We start from the raw sequence: 16705 nt of genomic DNA on the forward strand, positions 1-16705 counted from the left end.
TACCCCAAATAAAGCCTTCAAACAAGAGGGACCTGGAAAATAAAAATAACATGAAAAGCTAATATTGTAGTCAATAGGAATGTTGGACATTAAGGGTGGGCTCCAGAAATTAGAATTAAAAACACAGAGATGAAAAATGTCAGACAAAAGATAAGAACAAATACAGGATTGATTTGGGAGGGCCAGCATCTAACTAATAAAATTACAAGAAAGAGAACAGAGGGGTGCCTGGCTGACTCAGTCGGTGAAGCGTGAGACTCTTGATCCTGGGGTCATGAGTTTGAGCCCTACACTGGGTGCAGAGATTACTTAAGAATAACATTTTTAAAGCTAAAAAGAGAGAGAACAGAGAAAATGGAGAACAGGCAACAGAGCCGAACATTCTCAGAATGAGGACACAGCCTCCAGCGTTGAAGGGCCCCCAAGTGGCCACACAATGAAACAGAAAAGACCCACCAGAAGGACTCAAACACCAGGGTGGGAATGCTGTTTTTCAAGGAAGGGCCTTTCAGCACACCTTTTTCCCAACTATGCCTATGCATTCCTTTATTTTATTATTTTATTTTATTTTATTTATTTTATTTTATTTTATTTTTAAAAAAAATTTTAACGTTTATTTATTACTGAGAGGCAGAGAGAGCGAGCAAGCAGGGGAGGGGCAGAGAGAGGAGGAGACACAGAATCTGAAGCAGGCTCCAGACTCTGAGCTGTCAGCACAGAGCCTGACGTGGGGCTTGAACTCACGAACCATGAGATCGCGACCTGAGTTGAAGTCGGACACTTAACCGACTGAGCCACCCAGGCGCCCCTCCTTTATTTTAAGAAAGGAAGACCAACCTATCACCTGTATGTTTTCCCTGGTAGGCAGCATGCACACCTCTCTCCCACCAAAATAAAATCGAGGTTACATAAATCCCAGGGGGCAAACAGGAGACGCAAGATCATGCCTCAACACACCCCAGTTCCAAAGGCCTCAGGGTCCGCTTCGAGTGACTTAGCCTGGCATTCGATTCCCTCCGCATCTCCAACCTGCTTTACTCTTGGCCACCCTCTGAGCTCCATCAACTGAACTTGCCCCAAACTACCAAGAAAAGCGGGGAGAGACACCAAACGCTTCCTCATTGCCCCCTTGACAAAGAGGGAAAATATGGGGAGGGAAGCGTCCCCCATCACAAAAGCGACGGTGGACCTGGGAGCCCGAGTCAGCTGTCACCCCTTCTCACCATGGCCTTCCTTCCCACCCCTCCTCTGCTTTCTTTTTCACTAGGCTCATCATTTCACATTGTCATTTTTCCCCCCTCTAGCTCCAGCAGGGCTGAAAGTCATGTCTGTCCGCAGCTGCCTACATAGGGATTAAAGGATGCCTGATGTGTCCTAGACGTGCTCAAGGGACACTACATCCTTGTCCTGCCAGTGAGCCTGAGGGCCCCAGCCCTCTTCCCAACAGCCCCTCCCCCTGCTGCAGTAGCGGCCCTTTGCAGCCGCTCAGCCAGGGTCTCTCCTACAGACAGCCTCACCCTTCTTGGAGCCCCCTCGCATGGCCCGAGTTGGGGGACACACCCTCTCCCCTCCTTGAGTGCCCTCTGCTCCTGGGAGTTCCCTTCAAAAACTCCCCTCCTCAGCCCTCTCCCGGTTCGGGCTGAAGGCCGGGTGATGAGCCGAGGAACAGTTAGGAAAGTCCTATGGAGACACGACGCCCGGCACCCACAGACAGTGCGGGGGTCTTGTCTTTGGCTGTTGTCTAAGACAGTCCACGGGAGCTGGGCTTTTAGAACAAAACCAAAGAAAGCCCTGGTGTCCGTCAGGGTCCTGGCAAGAAACAAAGGCAGCCTCAGCTTCTGTTTGTAAGGGAATTTAATGGACTACTTACTTGGGCGTGGGCATTAAGGAAGCCACCCTGGGACTAGCAGTGGTGGGGGCCTTAGCATCCCAGGCGGCAGGGGTAAGGGGAGGATATGGAGTTATCAGGGCCAGTGAAGGGGGTTACGGCAAGAGCTATAATTGGAGGTGGGGAGGCGGGCACAGCCATTGCTGAAACCACAGTCCTAGGCAGGGTGGGAGCCAGGGACAAACACCCCAACCTCCCTCTTCTTCCACCTCCTGTCGGTGCCTCCCACTGGCCGAAACCAGCCAGAAGCCAGGGGCCACGGGAACCCAGTGATGAGGAGGTGGAGGGGCAAATGCCAAGTGGGTAGGCAAGCGACCGAAGCAAGGCCAGTGGGACGGGTGCTCCCCGCCTCCTGGCTCGCAGGCTGACCAAGACCCGGCCTGTCCAGGGAGCAGCACCACCCTGACAGACTGTCCCCACTACAAGACCACCACTGAGGACCTTGGAGCAGCCTGAGCAACCACTGGTCCCCAGTCTCGCTAGTCCTCCACAATTCCAAGGCCCCGAAAGCCTTCCAACAATGTTGGTCAGGGTTGGCGTCTGCTGTTGGCCGTGAAAAAGCCCTCATGTAAACATCTTCACTCATGAGAAGGGGGTCTTTTGCAAGCAGATCGTGGGCAGAGAAAACCAATTGCCAAGAGGTGCTGAGAACCAAGCTCAGGGCTTTGCAGCCCGAGCCAGAGCCTATGTGACTCGGTACCGTGCTTGCAAAGCCACCACCAACCAGCCAGAGGACCAGAAGTCAGATGCCTCGGGGGTCACTGCCGCCCCAAGAGTGAATTCTTCAATCTCCTGCTTCTTAAACCAAGCTCTCCCTAAACAAAGCCCAGGGCAATGCTTTTGGTTGGCTGAACCGAGGTCAGGTGCCCTCAACAGAACCGCAAGGAAGGCTGGGAGAGCAAGCACAGGTATTCCAGGTGGGGGGGGGGGGAATCCCCCAAACACGGGAAGAAGGTTCCCGTGGTGGGCAGCCCACGAATACGCCCACTGACCAGTACACGCGCCTTGTCAAATGTCAGAGTATTTCCTTCAGACGGCAGTTTCAGAGAGGTGTTCCTGACTCTTGGTATGTACCAAGCCTCTTTCTCTGGAAGGTTCAACGAATTCCCGACCACATCCAGTGAACAGAGTGCCTGCTTTGCCACACCTACATACGTTCTTGTGAAGTTAAAAAAAAAAAAAAAAAAAAAAAAAGGCAAAATATGACTGATGCCTCCCTGCTTAATTTTTTCTGCCTACATTTTTTTTTATTAGTTGTATTCTACTACATATTTTATTATTTGTTTTGATGACTGATTTTTCATGATTTTCCTATTTGTAGCCTGTGCTAAAATTAGCTGGCATTTGCTGAAAGGAGAGATGTATTAGGATTAGATTCAGCTGTGTGTAACAGGAGAAAAACAACGGAGGCTTAAGCTAGATAAAAGTTTCTTTCTCTTGCACGTAAATGAGGCTTAGGGAAGGGCAGTCCAGAGCTTGGCCTTGGACCCACTCCACGAAGTCCTGAGGGACCCAACTCCTCCCCGATCATGCTCCACCATCTCTCTCTCTTTCTTTTTTTTTTTTTTTTCTTTTTTGAGTGCTCTCTACACCCAACGTGGAGCTCAAACTCACAACCCCGAGGTCAAGAGTTGGATGCTCTGCCGAATGAGCCAGCCAGACACACCCACCTTCTGCCATCTCTTGACGGGGCCTCATCCTCACTGGCCAAAGAGGTGGCTGGAGCTCCAGCCATCGTGCCCGGCAACAGGGCAAACGGCAGGAAGACGGAGTAGCTCCCTGCCTTTACAAAGGACTGAGGGAACGATGGAGGATGCGGAGAGGCAGGCAACTATCTCTTCCACAGGCAAGGATAAAAATCACATGGAAGGCACACCGTTCACCTGAGATCACAATCGTGACGTTAACGACGATAACTAAAATTTCTTACTTACCGATTGTAGGTAGAGTCACGCATCGTGGGTACTGTGGCATATGGTATATAGGCACTTGTTATAGATTCCTTCTTAGCACAGCCCTGGGAAGGAGCTATTACTATCCTCATTTTACAAAGGGGGAAACTGAAGCAGAGAGCACTTGTCCAAGGTCTCCCAGCTAACAGGTGGCACAGCCGGGATCTGAAAGCTGGCAACCTGGCTCCAGGGCACGACACAACTAGGGGGAGAGACAACTCTTACCAGCAATTACAGAGCCGAGTCAAGGAAGCCACCCGGGCTCATCCAAGGGGCTTACTGACTTAGGAGAGGGGACCTGGGCCAGAGCCCTTTCTTACTCTGTGCCTCTGGATACCTCATTTGTTCATCCATTCCACAGAGGCTCCTGTATAACCACGTTAACATCTGCAATGAGCTAATGCCGGTGTTTGCCACTCCTTAAGGGCAGAAACTGTGTCCCCAACAGCCAGCACAAAGTGGGTGCTCAAAAGATATTTGATCTGTGACCGAACACACATGCCAGTCTGTGATGCGTGCAAAGCGTGCAGGAATGACACTGACCTGGCCCGTTTGCACCCAATGCCTGGTAGAGACGACTCTACCGGGTGGGCCCCTCAGGGAACAACTGAGTGGGCAAAGGTGGGGGAGGGGGGAGCTCCACGGCGAGAAATCTGGTGTGGCCAGATTGTACTTGAGGAGTCACAGGCAGTCAGGGGATGAGGTCCTTAAGGTAAGCCTAAGCCGGACTTAAAATTCCTCTCGAGTCCAAGGTGAGCAACAGTCTCAGCCCTGAGGCGACAGGGAACCACCAGAGGCTTTAAGCAGGTGATGACAAAGCAGCCCTCCAGAAAGATTGTGCTGGCAGCCTGCGCAGAGGATGGAAGGAAGGGGAGGGAACGGAAGCAGGGGCATCCGTGAAGAGGCTGGGGGTGACGAGCACCTGGGAGGGCTCGAAGGAGGCCTGGAACCTAAATGGAGACAGGAGCCGGTGGGCCCCAGGAATGCTTGGGAGGCGGACAGGAGGACACCCGGGCTCAATGGGGGCGAGGAGGCAAGAGGCAGGCTTTCAGGGCTGAGAAAATGAGACACTACTTAAGAGGGGTCTCAGTGGGGAGGCTGAGGTGGGATGGGGGCTGAGGTAAAAGGTTTGGGAGAAGGAAGGGAGGTGGGGTGAGGTGAAGAGAACAAGAGAGGCCCCTCGCTCAGTGCGCTCAGATCCCCGGGGAACACTGTGGGAGGGGAAAGGAGGGGGCCTGAGGGGCCAGAGCAAGGGGGGCTGGGAGGGGGCTGGAGAGGGGCCCTGGCTTGAGCTGGGGCAGACAGCAGTTGGACGCCTGCAGGCTGTGCTCATGGCTCAGAAATGTCCCAGCCCTGCCAGGAGACGGCCTGGCCCCCGCTGCCCCTATCCCCCTCCAGCCCCAGACAGGCTCCCACATCAGGAGCTCCTAAGCTGCCTCCCCAGCCCTCTGCTCCCCCATAATGGGCCTCCCCTCCCCAGAACCCAGGCATGCCCACACCCTCCCCACCACTCCTTAGCCTTCCCCCAAAGGCTGATGAAACACAGGCCGGGGAAGAAAATAAACAGACATCTGGGGGGGGTGTGTGTTGGGGGGGGGGGACATTGGGAAGCAGGGGATGGGCTGGGGGTACCAGGTCCAGGGGGTGGGTGGTAGAGGGGCTCCAGGGAGCGGGGTGACTCAGCAGGGAGTGAACTCCCCAGTAATCTACCCCCGACAGGCCTAATGAGACGCAGGTGGTCCCCTGGCCCGGGCCCCACATCCCCTGGCCCCCCTGACCATGAAAGCAGATGCTGGTTCAGAGCCGGGGAGGGGTGAGGGGGGCTCTGCAGCTACAGGGGGCGGGGCCAGGGCGGCTGGCCAGGGCCCAGCACATAACTCTGGGCGGGTGCAGTCTGGGGCGCAGTCTGGGGCAGCAGACACCCAGCCGCTCCGAGCTGAACTGGCAGCATGAAGGTACTGGGCCCGGGGCAGGGGACTCACGGCACCGGGGGCCTGAGCCCCCCTGGGGGAAGAGGCCCTTACCAGAGAGGGGGCTATGAAGGCACAGGACATTCCTGTGATCCAGGGGAGACTCTTAAGCTGTGAGGCCCCGGGCCTGGCCCAGAGCGTGGGGTTCCTCTGGCGGGGAAAGAGGGGCCAGAGGGGGAAGGCAAGGGGCTCCTGGCAGGGGGTGGTCTGCTTGAGGGACCGGTGCAGAGAACGCAAGGAGCTCTGGGGCTGGTGGCGGGGGGTGGAGGGGGGGGGGGCTGCGGTGAGGTGACCCTGTCGTCCTATCCCAGGCCCTCCTGGCCCTGCCGCTGCTGCTGCTTCTCTCCACGCCCCCCTGCGCCCCCCAGGCCTCTGGGATCCGGGGAGACGGTAAGCAGCCCGGCCAGCAGGGTGGGCGAGGAGAGAGTACTCTGAGCCGTCATTTCTGGGAGCCGGGATGCCATCCCCTCCTCTACAGCACGGGGCAGGTGGAGGTGATCTTTGAGCATCCCCCCCTGCCCCACCCTGGAAGAAATGCCGTGATTGCTTGTGCCCCTAGGAACGGGGGCAAGCTGCGGGGTGCCGGGTATGCCTTGGTCTCCTCTCCTCACCCTCCCCGCCCCTGCCCCCAGCTCTGGAGAAGTTTTGCCTTCAGCAGCCCCTGGACTGCGATGACATCTACGCCCAGGGCTACCAGGAGGACGGCGTGTACCTCATCTACCCCTCGGGCCCCAGCGTGCCCGTGCCTGTCTTCTGTGACATGACCACCGGGGGCGGCAAGTGGACGGTGAGTGGGAGGAAGGAACCGAGGCCAGGTTCTTGCCCCGGCTGTGTGACCGAGCTTCACCTCCGGGAGCTTCGGTTTTGTCATCTCTAATGGGGTCACGATATCCGCGGTGTAGCTTGTGAGCCGCCGCCGACACTGAATTCCAGGTGCCTAAGGCAGGCTAGTGCCTGTATCCTCACAATAATCCTGGGAGAAAGGTACCTTCTATAGAGGAACTGGAGCCCAGAGAGGTGAAGTCATTTGCCCAAAGTCACACAGCCCACACTGGAACTCACTGCCAGCTGCCTGAAGTCTAGAACGACTTACTCCCCCTCTTAACCCTTCCCTGGCACTCGGGAGCTGCTCACCGAGGGGCCTGGTGCCAGTGCGTGCCTCGTGTTAGGCCCCAGTCTGGTCCTTTAACGAAGCCCCTCAGCACCACAGGGTCCGTGCCTGCGTGAGGCCCCCACCCCCTGGACTCTTGATCGTCCAGGCCTGTCCTCTGTGCTCCAGGTTTTCCAGAAGAGATTCAATGGCTCCGTGAGTTTTTTCCGGGGCTGGAATGACTACAAGCTGGGCTTTGGCCGTGCCGACGGGGAGTACTGGCTGGGTAAGGCGGGGGCAGGGGCGTCCGGTGGGCTGGGGGCCGCCCTGAGCCAGAGCTTTGCTGAGCAGCTGCCCCTCCCCCCACCCCCACCCCCTACCCAGGGCTGCAGAACCTGCACCTCCTGACGCTGAAGCAGAAGTATGAGCTACGAGTGGACCTGGAGGACTTTGAGAACAACACGGCCTCGGCCAAGTACGCCGAATTCTCCATCTCGCCCAACGCGGTCAGTGCCGAGGAGGACGGCTACACCCTCTACGTGGCAGGCTTCGAGGACGGCGGGGCAGGTACCCCCTGCTGCCGCCCTAACAAGGGGCTGTGGGGGGGGGGGAGCGGGGGGGGGCGGGGAGAAGGCAGGGCTGGCACTACCCAGCTGGCTCCCAGCCCTTTCTGGGCCCCTCCCTCCCCGCTTGGCCCGAAAGGGCCCTGCTGGCTCCCACCCAGCTTGGGCCTCGGCCCTGGGAGAAGCCGTGTCCCCTCACTCCAGGCAGCGCTGCGGGGAGCAGCTGTTTCCCTTCACTGCAGGAGCACAGCTACCCAACAGCGGACTCAGGGAGGGTGCCCCGTCCCGCCAGGCTGCCACGTGACGCCTCGCGTAGCGTCCCCCGTCCCCGCCATCCCCCTCCCTGCCAGCACGGGGCCCTGCACCCCGCCTCAATGGCCCCATCCCTCCTCCCCTCCGCCAGGCGACTCCCTGTCCTACCACAGCGGCCAGAAATTCTCCACCTTCGACCGGGACCAGGACCTCTTTGTGCAGAACTGTGCAGCCCTCTCCTCGGGAGCCTTCTGGTTCCGCAGCTGCCACTTCGCCAACCTCAACGGCTTCTACCTGGGCGGCTCCCACCTCTCCTATGCTAATGGCATCAACTGGGCCCAGTGGAAGGGCTTCTATTACTCCCTCAAGCGCACCGAGATGAAAATCCGCCGGGCCTGAGGGGCTGGCCCCCGTCAGGCCCCGAGTTCCCCCTTCTAGCTGCTCCAGGGTTCCATGAGTGTTCCCTCTGCGCCCTGGCCTCACCCCTGCCTACTGCTCTCTTAGCACCTGCTTCTCACAGGGGATCTCGCGGCTCTCGCCCCAGCGGATCCCGTCACCCCCAGGGTGTCCATCTCCAGGCCAGGCCTCTGTTCCCTTCGTCACAGGCCACGCGGCCAGCAGCTGACCCAGGCCTCCTCTGAAAGGCGCAGCCGTCCTGGCCCAGACCTGACTGGGCTCCAGGAGACTCTTCCTTGCCTCTGCCCTACCCCAAAGGCCGAACCGCTCTCCTCGGCTGTGGGCTTCCGCATTCCACCTCAGCCAGCTTCCTCACCGCGGGCTCCTCGGTCTGGAGCCACCCTAGTGTGCTAGACTGAGCTGGCGTAGCCTGACCAATACCCACGGCCTGCGCCAGGCTACCCACGTGTGGCCACTGCCGCCACAGCCCGGCGCTCCCCGCACCGTTCCGAGTATCTCCGTCCTCCGCTTCCCTCCCACCAACTCATCCCCCATCGGTGAGCACCATGGACCCCCAGCCCCATCTCACTGTCATACTCAGCTTCCCCTACCTGCCTGTCCCAGCCCCTAGAGCTCAATGCCAAAACTGTATTTCAGCAGTTACCGCATGCCGCTCGAAAACAGGTACAACCACGGTAGGCATAGACACAAGGTCCCCCACCCACCCCAGGGTTGAGGTTTGACCACATGAGGGGGCAGAGGACCACCTCCTGTGGGGCTGGAAGCAGGTGGGGAGCGAAGATCTCAATAAACCTCAGGATCTGAATGAACTGGTTTTGGCTGTTGTGCATGCAAGTGTTGTCTGCTCGGCCCCCAAACGTGGGGGGACCCGGCTCCCCCTTGCTCCCCTACTTACGACACCCTGCTCTCAACTCCAAAAAGACATCTAGAGTTAGGCACTAAAGGGAACCTTATATTTCACAGGCCTCATTTTGATGGCAAAAAGACTGTGTCATAATATTAATATAATAATAATAATAATAATAATAATAATAATAAAAATACAATACTGAAAAGGATCGCTCAAGGAGTAGAGGTTTCCTGATCCTTCCATGACTTGGTGGTGGCTCAGGTGGCTGCTTAAGGCTGCAGAGTGTGTCTGAGATGAACCTGCAGAATAATCTAGCCAAGCTTCTGCTGCTGGGCCCAAGGCTCCAGCCCTTGGAGACGTTTCTGTGAGTCTTGTAGCTGGGTCTGCCCCCCGCAGCAAGGCACAGGCCGTGGGCCTCAGGGCTCCTGGAGGTCAGGCAGGTCAGCCAGCAGCATTGGGGAGTCCATCTGGATCTCACGCTGCAGGGACTCAATGTCGGCAGGGTTCATGCCATGGCCCTCCAGCCAGTCAGCAAGCAGGGAAGCCGAGAGTGAGGCCGAGTCTGCCTGGCTGCGGGGATAAGGGAAGCAGGGAGAGTGGAGGGGAAAGGCACTGTTAGCCTAGGCTGGCTCCCTGCCCATCCCACAGGCGAGCTCCTCCTCCAACAGGAAACCCTACCCACAGCCCCATTCCAGAAGCTCGGTCCTGCCATCTTACCCATCCTGTGGCCCGTCAGCCACGCCCATGTCGAAAGACTGGTTTAGGAATTCCTCCAGGTCAAAGCCAACACCGTAGCCGGCCCCACTGCCCTTCGGAGTGCCCGAGAAGACCGGGGGCAAGGGGTCCTCCACCTGCAACGGATGATGGCAGGTTACGACACAGGCACCATCAAGAGCGGACAGACATCTACAAGTCCGTCCTGATGCTGCCGGCGCCTCTGCCTGGACACCTGTGGGAGATGACAGCACCACCCTTGACAATCCTTGACAATCATCGAGTGCTAGTTAGGGACCAGCTAGGTCCAAGCCCTCTTCCCAGGAAGCATCTTATTTGTCTCCCGACAGCCTGCTTGTTGGCATTACGCTTCTTCTAAGAGCAAGAGAACAAGTTCAGAGATAAGCCCCATCTGCCACTCAGTTTTCATGGAATAAAGATACACCAAAGACTCTCCTATCCCCCATCCCCACCAAACAGCAAGGACTCCCCAGACCCATCTTCCCTGGGCCCAGATCCAGGAGAGCCCACAGCCCGGGCCTCGCCTCTCACCTGTGACTTGGACAACTGCTGGGTCACCAGGTTGACATCGGGCGATTCTGAGGTGGAGGGTTGAGGGGCCCCTCCGGGGTCTGGAGGGGGCGGGCCAGATGGGAAGTAAGGCAGAACACCTACGGAGCTGGGGCCAGGCAGCCCAGCGGGTGGCACAAGCGACTGGGGAGCCAGGAGGCTAGAGGCGGCATTCTGGAGTGGAGCAGGGCCAGGGACGGGCCCCGGAGGGCTGGCAGGGTGGGGAGCAGGGCCAGGGGGTGGGCAAGCAGGCTGCGGTGGGGGGCCAGAGGTGGAGCCTGCAGGTTGCGGTGGGGGGCCAGCCGGAGGACTGGTGGGCTGGGCTGGGGTGGGGGCCGGGACTGGGGCGTGGGCCGGGGCCGGTGTGGGGGCTGGGGGCCGGGCCATGCGAGTCCAGCGCTCCAACAGGCTGCGGTCATTGTCACTGAGCACCAGCCCAGCCAGGGGATCAGTGGAGGGACCCCCAGAGGCCCCGGCCCCCCGCTCCTTGCGCTCCCGCTCCTGCCGCCGCTTCTCCCGCTCCTTGGCTCGCTCCTGCCGCCTCCGCCGCTTCTCCTCCCGCTCCCGCTGGCGCTCCTGGGCTGTCACCGGCTTCCGGGGCTCAGGAGCTTCCAGAGGAGCACTGGGGCCATCTGCAGAGAAGTTGGCAGGGGGAGGGTAAGAGTCTGTGGCCTGTCCAAGCTGGGAGTACCCCCTCTGCAGCCCCACTCCCTGGCCAGCCGCTGCCTCCACAAGGCACCTCGGAGTCGGCTCCGCAAGGACTTGAGCAGGGCAGCTTTGAGGGCCGCCTTGGTGTTGTCTGAGATGGCGCCCTCTTTCTTCGGAGGGGCTGGTTCACTGGCGGGCAGGGGTGGCTGCAGGGTCAGATCGATAGTGTCAGGTGCCGGGCCAGGACACGGCGGCGGGGCTGGCGGAGGGGACTCCATGGCACAGTCCCCGCTGGGAGCCCAGGGGCTGGGCATCTCAACGTCGGGGCAGCCAGGCTCACTGGCCACAGGCTGCAGGGAAGGCTGGAAGCGGATCTGCTGGCGGATGCCCTCGCGTCGCGCGTGGAAGTCCTCAATCTCAGCCACGATGGCCTCTTTAATGCGCTCCCGGGTGAGGGCTTCACGGTCAAAGGCGAAATCAAAAGGCGGGGCACAGTCGGGCTCGTCATCAGGATCGTGGTACTTGGCCAGGAAGGGGTGGCGAAGGGCAGCAGCTGCGGAGATGCGGGCGCTGGGCTCAAAACGCAGCATGCGCCCCAACAGTGAGAGGGCCTGGCGGTCAGCGCCTGGGTACACTGTCTCCCAGGGCACGGGCTGACGTGGCGGCAGGCTCTGGATATAGGCCCGCACCCTCTCGGCCCCGACGGCCTGAATCACGGCCGGCGATGGAGTACCCAGCACCATCATGATCAGCTGCAGTTGGTGCACATAATTTTTGCCTGGGAAGAGCTGGCGCCGGGCCAGCATCTCACCAAAGATGCAGCCCACAGACCACAGGTCGATGGCCTGCGTGTACTCATGCAGTGAGAGCATGAGCTCAGGAGCACGGTACCAGCGCGTGGCCACGTACTCAGTCATAAAGTACTGGTGCTCAGCTGGCGAGGTGCACAGGCCGCGGGCCATGCCAAAGTCACCGATCTTGAGCTCACAATTCTCATTCACCAACAGGTTGGAGGGCTTGAGGTCGCGGTGGATGACCTGAGCCGAGTGCATGTACTTGAGGCCCCGAAGCAGCTGGTACAGGAAGTAGCGCACGTGCTCCAGAGTGAGTGGCTGGGAGGAATGGATGATCTGGTGCAGGTCGCTCTCCATCAGGTCCAGGACCACGTAGCTAGAGGGGGCAAGAAAGACAAGCATGGCTGCCTCGCCGGCGCGGCAGCCCCAGCCTCAGCCTCACTACTCCCTCCCAGCGCGGCAGGTAATGGCCTCATCCTTGCACTCTGCAGGGGCCAATGGCATGGTATGAAGAGTCAGGATCTTCTCCAACTCTTCCATAACCTCAAGTGAAGTTAAATCATTTTTCTGTCTAGATCCAGTTTCCCCAGGGTTGGACTAAACCAGGGCTGGCCGATAGGTCTAGTTTGGGGGCCATCTCCACTGTTTGGTGTGGCTGCTTGAAAGACTAGGTGAAAACTGCGCAGGCTTGCCCAGGTTTTGTTAAGAAAGTGCTCTGTGATTGACCAGTGATATCTGCTATGAGAACAAAAGGGTGACGTTATCTCACGAAGGTCCCACGTCTGCCATCCCACATACCGAAATTTCATAAAACCGTAACGTCTGTACTCTTCACGAGTAATCACGGTTGTCCCGGGGAAAGCCCTAAGGGACACTGGTCCTGGAATCACGGGACATTTCCCAGCCTGCCTTCAGCTGCCCTTTGGAAACTTCAGCAACATGGCCCCGGCCTTCAGAAAAGGTCCCGCCTCTGCCTTTCTCTCCCATCCCTGCTCCTTACACAGATTTGAACTCCCCGTAGGGCACGGTGGGCCTCAAGATGTCCTTGATGGCGATGATGTTGTCGTGCTTGAAGTGTTTGAGGATCTTCAGCTCCCTGAGGGTCCGCTTGGCATTGGTAACCACGTCAAAAGCATTAGGGATCTTCTTAATGGCCACCTGCTGGCCTGGGGAGCAGGGAAAAGGAAGCTACCATGACGTACCTTAGAGTGGCTGCAGATTGGCAAAAGGCCACTCTCAGCATCTCCCTTCTATTTTTTTTTTTTTAGTGTTTTATTTATTTTTGAAAGAGAGTATGTGCAAAGGTTGGGGAGAGGCAGAGAGGGGGACAGAGGATCTGAAGCAGGCTCTGGCTTTTAGCACACAACCCTGTGCGGGGCTCCAGCTCACGAAACCGCGAGGTCATGATCTGAGCTGAACCCACTGAGCCACCCAGGCCCCCCCAACATCTCCCTTCTAGAATGCAGTTACCATATACTGAATAACAACTATCCTATAACAAGAACCTACTATGTGCCAAGCCTTGTCCTAAGCACTTTGCATACATTATCAGATTTCCCCTTCACATCTGTCCTGAGACAGATACTAGTAGTTCAATGCTGGCCATGATAACACCCCATGGTAACCTAGTTACCTGCTAGTAACTAGGTTAGTTGTGCAGCTAATCAGTAGCAGAGCCTTCCTTGACTCTAAATAACCTGTGCTCGTTCTCCCTACCTACACTCTCTCTCTATCTCAGACCTCACCCATCCCACCACCAATTCCTTGCGCCAGTCTCTGGCTCCAGAACACTTTTCTCTTTTAGAAACCAAAGATGGGATCTCCATTCTGGTCTAATTGGTATTGTCTTTTTTTTTTTTTTTTTCTAAAGAAATAGGCAAAACCACCAATGGCAGCTCCCGAGAACTGTGCCCAACACAGAGCCTGGCACCCCAGAAGACACTTCATCGATATTTGTTGCCTTCAGCCAGAATGTAGATCCCAGCTTTCCTGGCTGTTTGAGATGGAGCAGGTTTCTCACTCTCTAGGGAACCGGCTTCCAGATCTGTAAGCGGTTCACGATAGGGAAGCTCACCGGTGAGACGTCGGCGCGCTGAGGACACCACCCCATAGGCCCCGTTGCCTATGGTCTCAATGATCTCGTACTCGTCCCCCACGTCAAAGGTCACATCGAAGGAGCGCGCTTTCAGCAGGGCCAGGTTCTTGGCCGCTACACAGGCAGCGGTGTTGGTGGGTTCCGCCTTCACCGGCCCGGGCGGCTCCCCAGAGCCGTCCTCGCCTTCTTCCTCCTTCAGGGGTTCGGCCATGGCTTCTGTGCGGAGACGCTGGTGAGGAGGGGCCCGCCGCCCTCCCAGGCCTCAGTTTCCCCTCTATGAGGCTGGGGAGCAGTACCAGGGAGTTACCAAGTTCCCCAAGCCGAAGGGGGCCAGGTAGGGAGCGAAAGAGAGCGGCTGGCACGCAGTCGTCGTCCCACACCCGGACTTGGAACCCAGAGCTCAGGTCCGGGGTAGAACGCAGGGTGGGAGGTGGGGGAGGCGCCGCCAGGCGCGGTCCAGGAAGAAAGGGAGGGGCGGGGCACTTCGCTTTTCTCGGTCAACACTCACCGAATGGCGCCCCACTCCGACACCTCCTCGGAGCCTTCGGAGGTCGCCGGTGCCCCCTGCCTCCCCGATCTCCCTTCCCCCGTGGAGGGGTACTAAAAGAGTCGCTCGCTCACTTGTTTAAGGCCGCCGCCACCACCTCAGCGTCGTGCTCTGCCCAGCCGGTCCCCCCGCCCCGCCTCCCAAGACCACGCTCCCTCCAGCCTCTAGCCAATCGCTGGGCGGTCTCTGAGGAGGTTCCCACCCCTTCTACTGGCTGCGTCCAATCCGAACCCACCTGCAGAGGAAGCCACGCCCCCGCCCGCGCGCGCGCGCCGCTGTCCAGCTTGCCGGAGGGAGCCGCCCAAAGGGCTCTCGGCGCTTCGCAGGGGTGCACCCTCCGCCCAGCGCCGTCTTCTGACGCATGCGCAGTAGCAGCCCCGGGCGCCGCGTGAATGGAAGGCAACGTCCCCGTGCGTGCGCGCGCACTGCCATCCTGCGTTTTGACTGCTCGCTAGTCACCTCTGGTCCCGGGAGCTGGAAGGGCTGAGGTGCGTGGATCTGTCACCTTCTCGGTCGGCTCATGAAATCTCCCTTCTTAGGCCCCTTTCCCTCTATCAGTCCCCATCGCCCGAGGAATTATGCACCACCCACTCATTTTCCCGATCGGCTGGGAGCTCGGCTCTTGGTAATGCGCCACCCAAACTATAGGGTTGATCCGACGCGTCCAACCACAGAGACCCTGGGCCTCTGGGATTCTAGAGCGGCCGGCCTGAAGCCGCCACTGACTTCCGGTGGTTGGTCGTCCGCCCAGCTTCCGGAGTCCCCGGGCGTCCGCTCGGGTTTTCCCGGCCTCCTGCGTGTTCTCTCCGTCTGTGGTTCCGCGGTGGTCTCCGCTCTTTGGGCTGCGGCGGAGCTGAGGGGGAGAGCGAGCGGGGCGTCCAGCCTCTACCCCTCCGCGGAGCCCGCGGGTCAGCCGAGCCCAGAGAGAGAGGAAGCAGTACTGGGATCCAGGTGCCCCGCCCCACTCCGGAGCCGGTAGTTCGTTCGTCCGTATAGCAAATACTCATGGAGCACCATCCCTCAAAAGCTCAGTGCGGAGGAGGCAGCGGTGACACGGGGACAAGTATGAACATGGTGGGGAGGAAAGGTTTTCAGGAAGCTCGAGGTAGTGCTGTAAGGAAAAGGGCTTTGGAGTAGGGACTCCAAAGGTGGCTCTTTCCGCCGAGTGAGAAGAGGGAAGGGTTCAGACAACGGTATGGAGGCGAGAAGTACAGGATCGCAGGCTCTGCCCTGAATAATGATCAATGACCGGTGGGTGGAACCCCATGGTTAGACTCCGAGTGCCGGGTAGAGAGGGTCTCTTCCTTGCATCACTAACTAGCGGCTGAAAAGTGGATCCAGACCAGAAACGAATTTTGGCAAGCCCTACACTGTTCCTAAAAATTTTGTTTTGTTGGGGCGCCTGGCTGGCCCAACTGGTAGAACGTGCCAACTCTTGATCTCAGGGTTGTGAGTTCAAGCCCCACGTAGGGTGTAGAGGCTAAAAAAATAAAATCTTAAAACCTTTTTTTGTTTTGTTTATATTCCACACTGTTGTGGTTTTTTTGTTGTTTTGGTTTTTTTTTTTTTTTACTTCTTACAGAAAGTCAGACGTAAGTGTATAGTTCAATCAGTTTTCACAAATTTAACACAACAGTTGTATTAAATTCAGATAAAAAAAAAAAACTATCAGCTGCTCAGAAGCCCCTTCTCTTTAATGGTGACAGTTGCCCCCCACCCCGCTCCCGCCCCTTGGTAACTCTTCCATACTTTTTTTTTTTTTTTAGCACTGAATTAAAAAAAAAAATTTTTTTTTAACATTTATTTATTTTTGAGACACAGAGAGACACAGCATGAATGGGGGAGGGGCAGAGAGAGAGGGAGACACAGAATCGGAAGCAAGCTCCAGGCTCTGAGCCATCAGCCCAGAGCCCGACGCAGGGCTCGAACTCGCGGACCGCGAGATCGTGACCTGAGCCGAAGTCGGGCGCTTAACCGACTGAGCCACCCGGGCGCCCCAGCACTTAATTTTAAGAGGTTTATTGGGATCATACATTAAAATGAAAAAGTAGATACTGCGTCTTTTAAAAGTCAAGGAAAAACATACTTGTCTAAGGTCAGCCCCTGGAAAAATAGCTATCTAGTATTTAGACATATAAAGATCCCATATGGGTCTCCCCGGTTAATTAAGGTTGAGCTATGAATTTGTTTCTGGTTTTTCTCACAGCACAACAAAAAACCATATTAACTGTTGCACTGAATATTAATAAACCGTACTTGAGGAAAGGGAACATTTTCTGTCACTGGGGTCTGAAAATAGTACCTGGATGGCCTTTCTGTAGGGGGCACAGTAGACAATCTTCCCTAACTCGAGTA

The 16705-nt window shown here is 57.5% G+C and overlaps 2 protein-coding genes across 8 annotated transcripts; one reads left to right on the forward strand and one right to left on the reverse strand.

The window, feature by feature from the left end:
• Positions 1–1294: 1294 nt before the first annotated feature.
• MAPK7 (mitogen-activated protein kinase 7) lies at positions 1295–15246 on the reverse strand. Of its 7 annotated transcripts, XR_006714739.1 has the most exons (9): positions 13783–14496; positions 12709–12874; positions 11006–12084; positions 10249–10898; positions 9700–9833; positions 9182–9552; positions 3559–3905; positions 2881–3046; positions 1295–1342 (listed from the first exon to the last, which is right to left on the reverse strand). XR_006714739.1 is itself a non-coding variant. In XM_045487555.1 (7 exons), exons 2-7 carry the CDS (start codon positions 14012–14014, stop codon positions 9399–9401), a joined length of 2415 nt encoding a protein of 804 aa, XP_045343511.1. In that variant the 5' UTR covers positions 14015–14019; positions 14586–15246; the 3' UTR covers positions 9064–9398. The 7 variants fall into 7 exon arrangements, 4 of the variants coding, with proteins under 4 accessions (XP_045343511.1, XP_045343509.1, XP_045343507.1 ...); XR_006714740.1 differs by having other exon boundaries at positions 1295–3046; positions 3823–3905; XR_006714738.1 differs by having other exon boundaries at positions 1295–3046.
• MFAP4 (microfibril associated protein 4) lies at positions 5683–8941 on the forward strand. Its single transcript, XM_045487556.1, has 6 exons — positions 5683–5795; positions 6122–6200; positions 6443–6597; positions 7090–7186; positions 7285–7467; positions 7867–8941. The coding sequence occupies exons 1-6, from the start codon at positions 5790–5792 to the stop codon at positions 8112–8114; spliced, it is 768 nt and encodes a 255-aa protein (XP_045343512.1). The 5' UTR covers positions 5683–5789; the 3' UTR covers positions 8115–8941.
• Positions 15247–16705: the final 1459 nt, after the last annotated feature.

The sequence above is a fragment of the Leopardus geoffroyi genome, chromosome E1 (assembly GCF_018350155.1).
Source record: "Leopardus geoffroyi isolate Oge1 chromosome E1, O.geoffroyi_Oge1_pat1.0, whole genome shotgun sequence".
Classification (NCBI taxonomy): Eukaryota; Metazoa; Chordata; class Mammalia; order Carnivora; family Felidae; genus Leopardus; species Leopardus geoffroyi.

What these genes read in the sequence shown, in the direction of transcription:
- MFAP4 (XM_045487556.1), top strand. An exon ending in CTCTGGGATCCGGGGAGACG is followed by an intron (nt 6,201 to 6,442) that starts GTAAGCAGCCCG and finishes CCCTGCCCCCAG; the next exon opens with CTCTGGAGAAGTTTTGCCTT. An exon ending in CCGGGGGCGGCAAGTGGACG is followed by an intron (nt 6,598 to 7,089) that starts GTGAGTGGGAGG and finishes TCTGTGCTCCAG; the next exon opens with GTTTTCCAGAAGAGATTCAA.
- MAPK7 (XM_045487555.1), bottom strand. Translation starts at nt 14,014, where the DNA reads ATGGCCGAACCCCTGAAGGAGGAAGAAGGCGAGGACGGCTCTGGGGAG. An exon ending in TACGGGGAGTTCAAATCTGT is followed by an intron (nt 12,085 to 12,708) that starts GTAAGGAGCAGG and finishes TGCCCCCTCTAG; the next exon opens with CTACGTGGTCCTGGACCTGA. An exon ending in GCTGACGGGCCACAGGATGG is followed by an intron (nt 9,553 to 9,699) that starts GTAAGATGGCAG and finishes TTATCCCCGCAG; the next exon opens with CCAGGCAGACTCGGCCTCAC.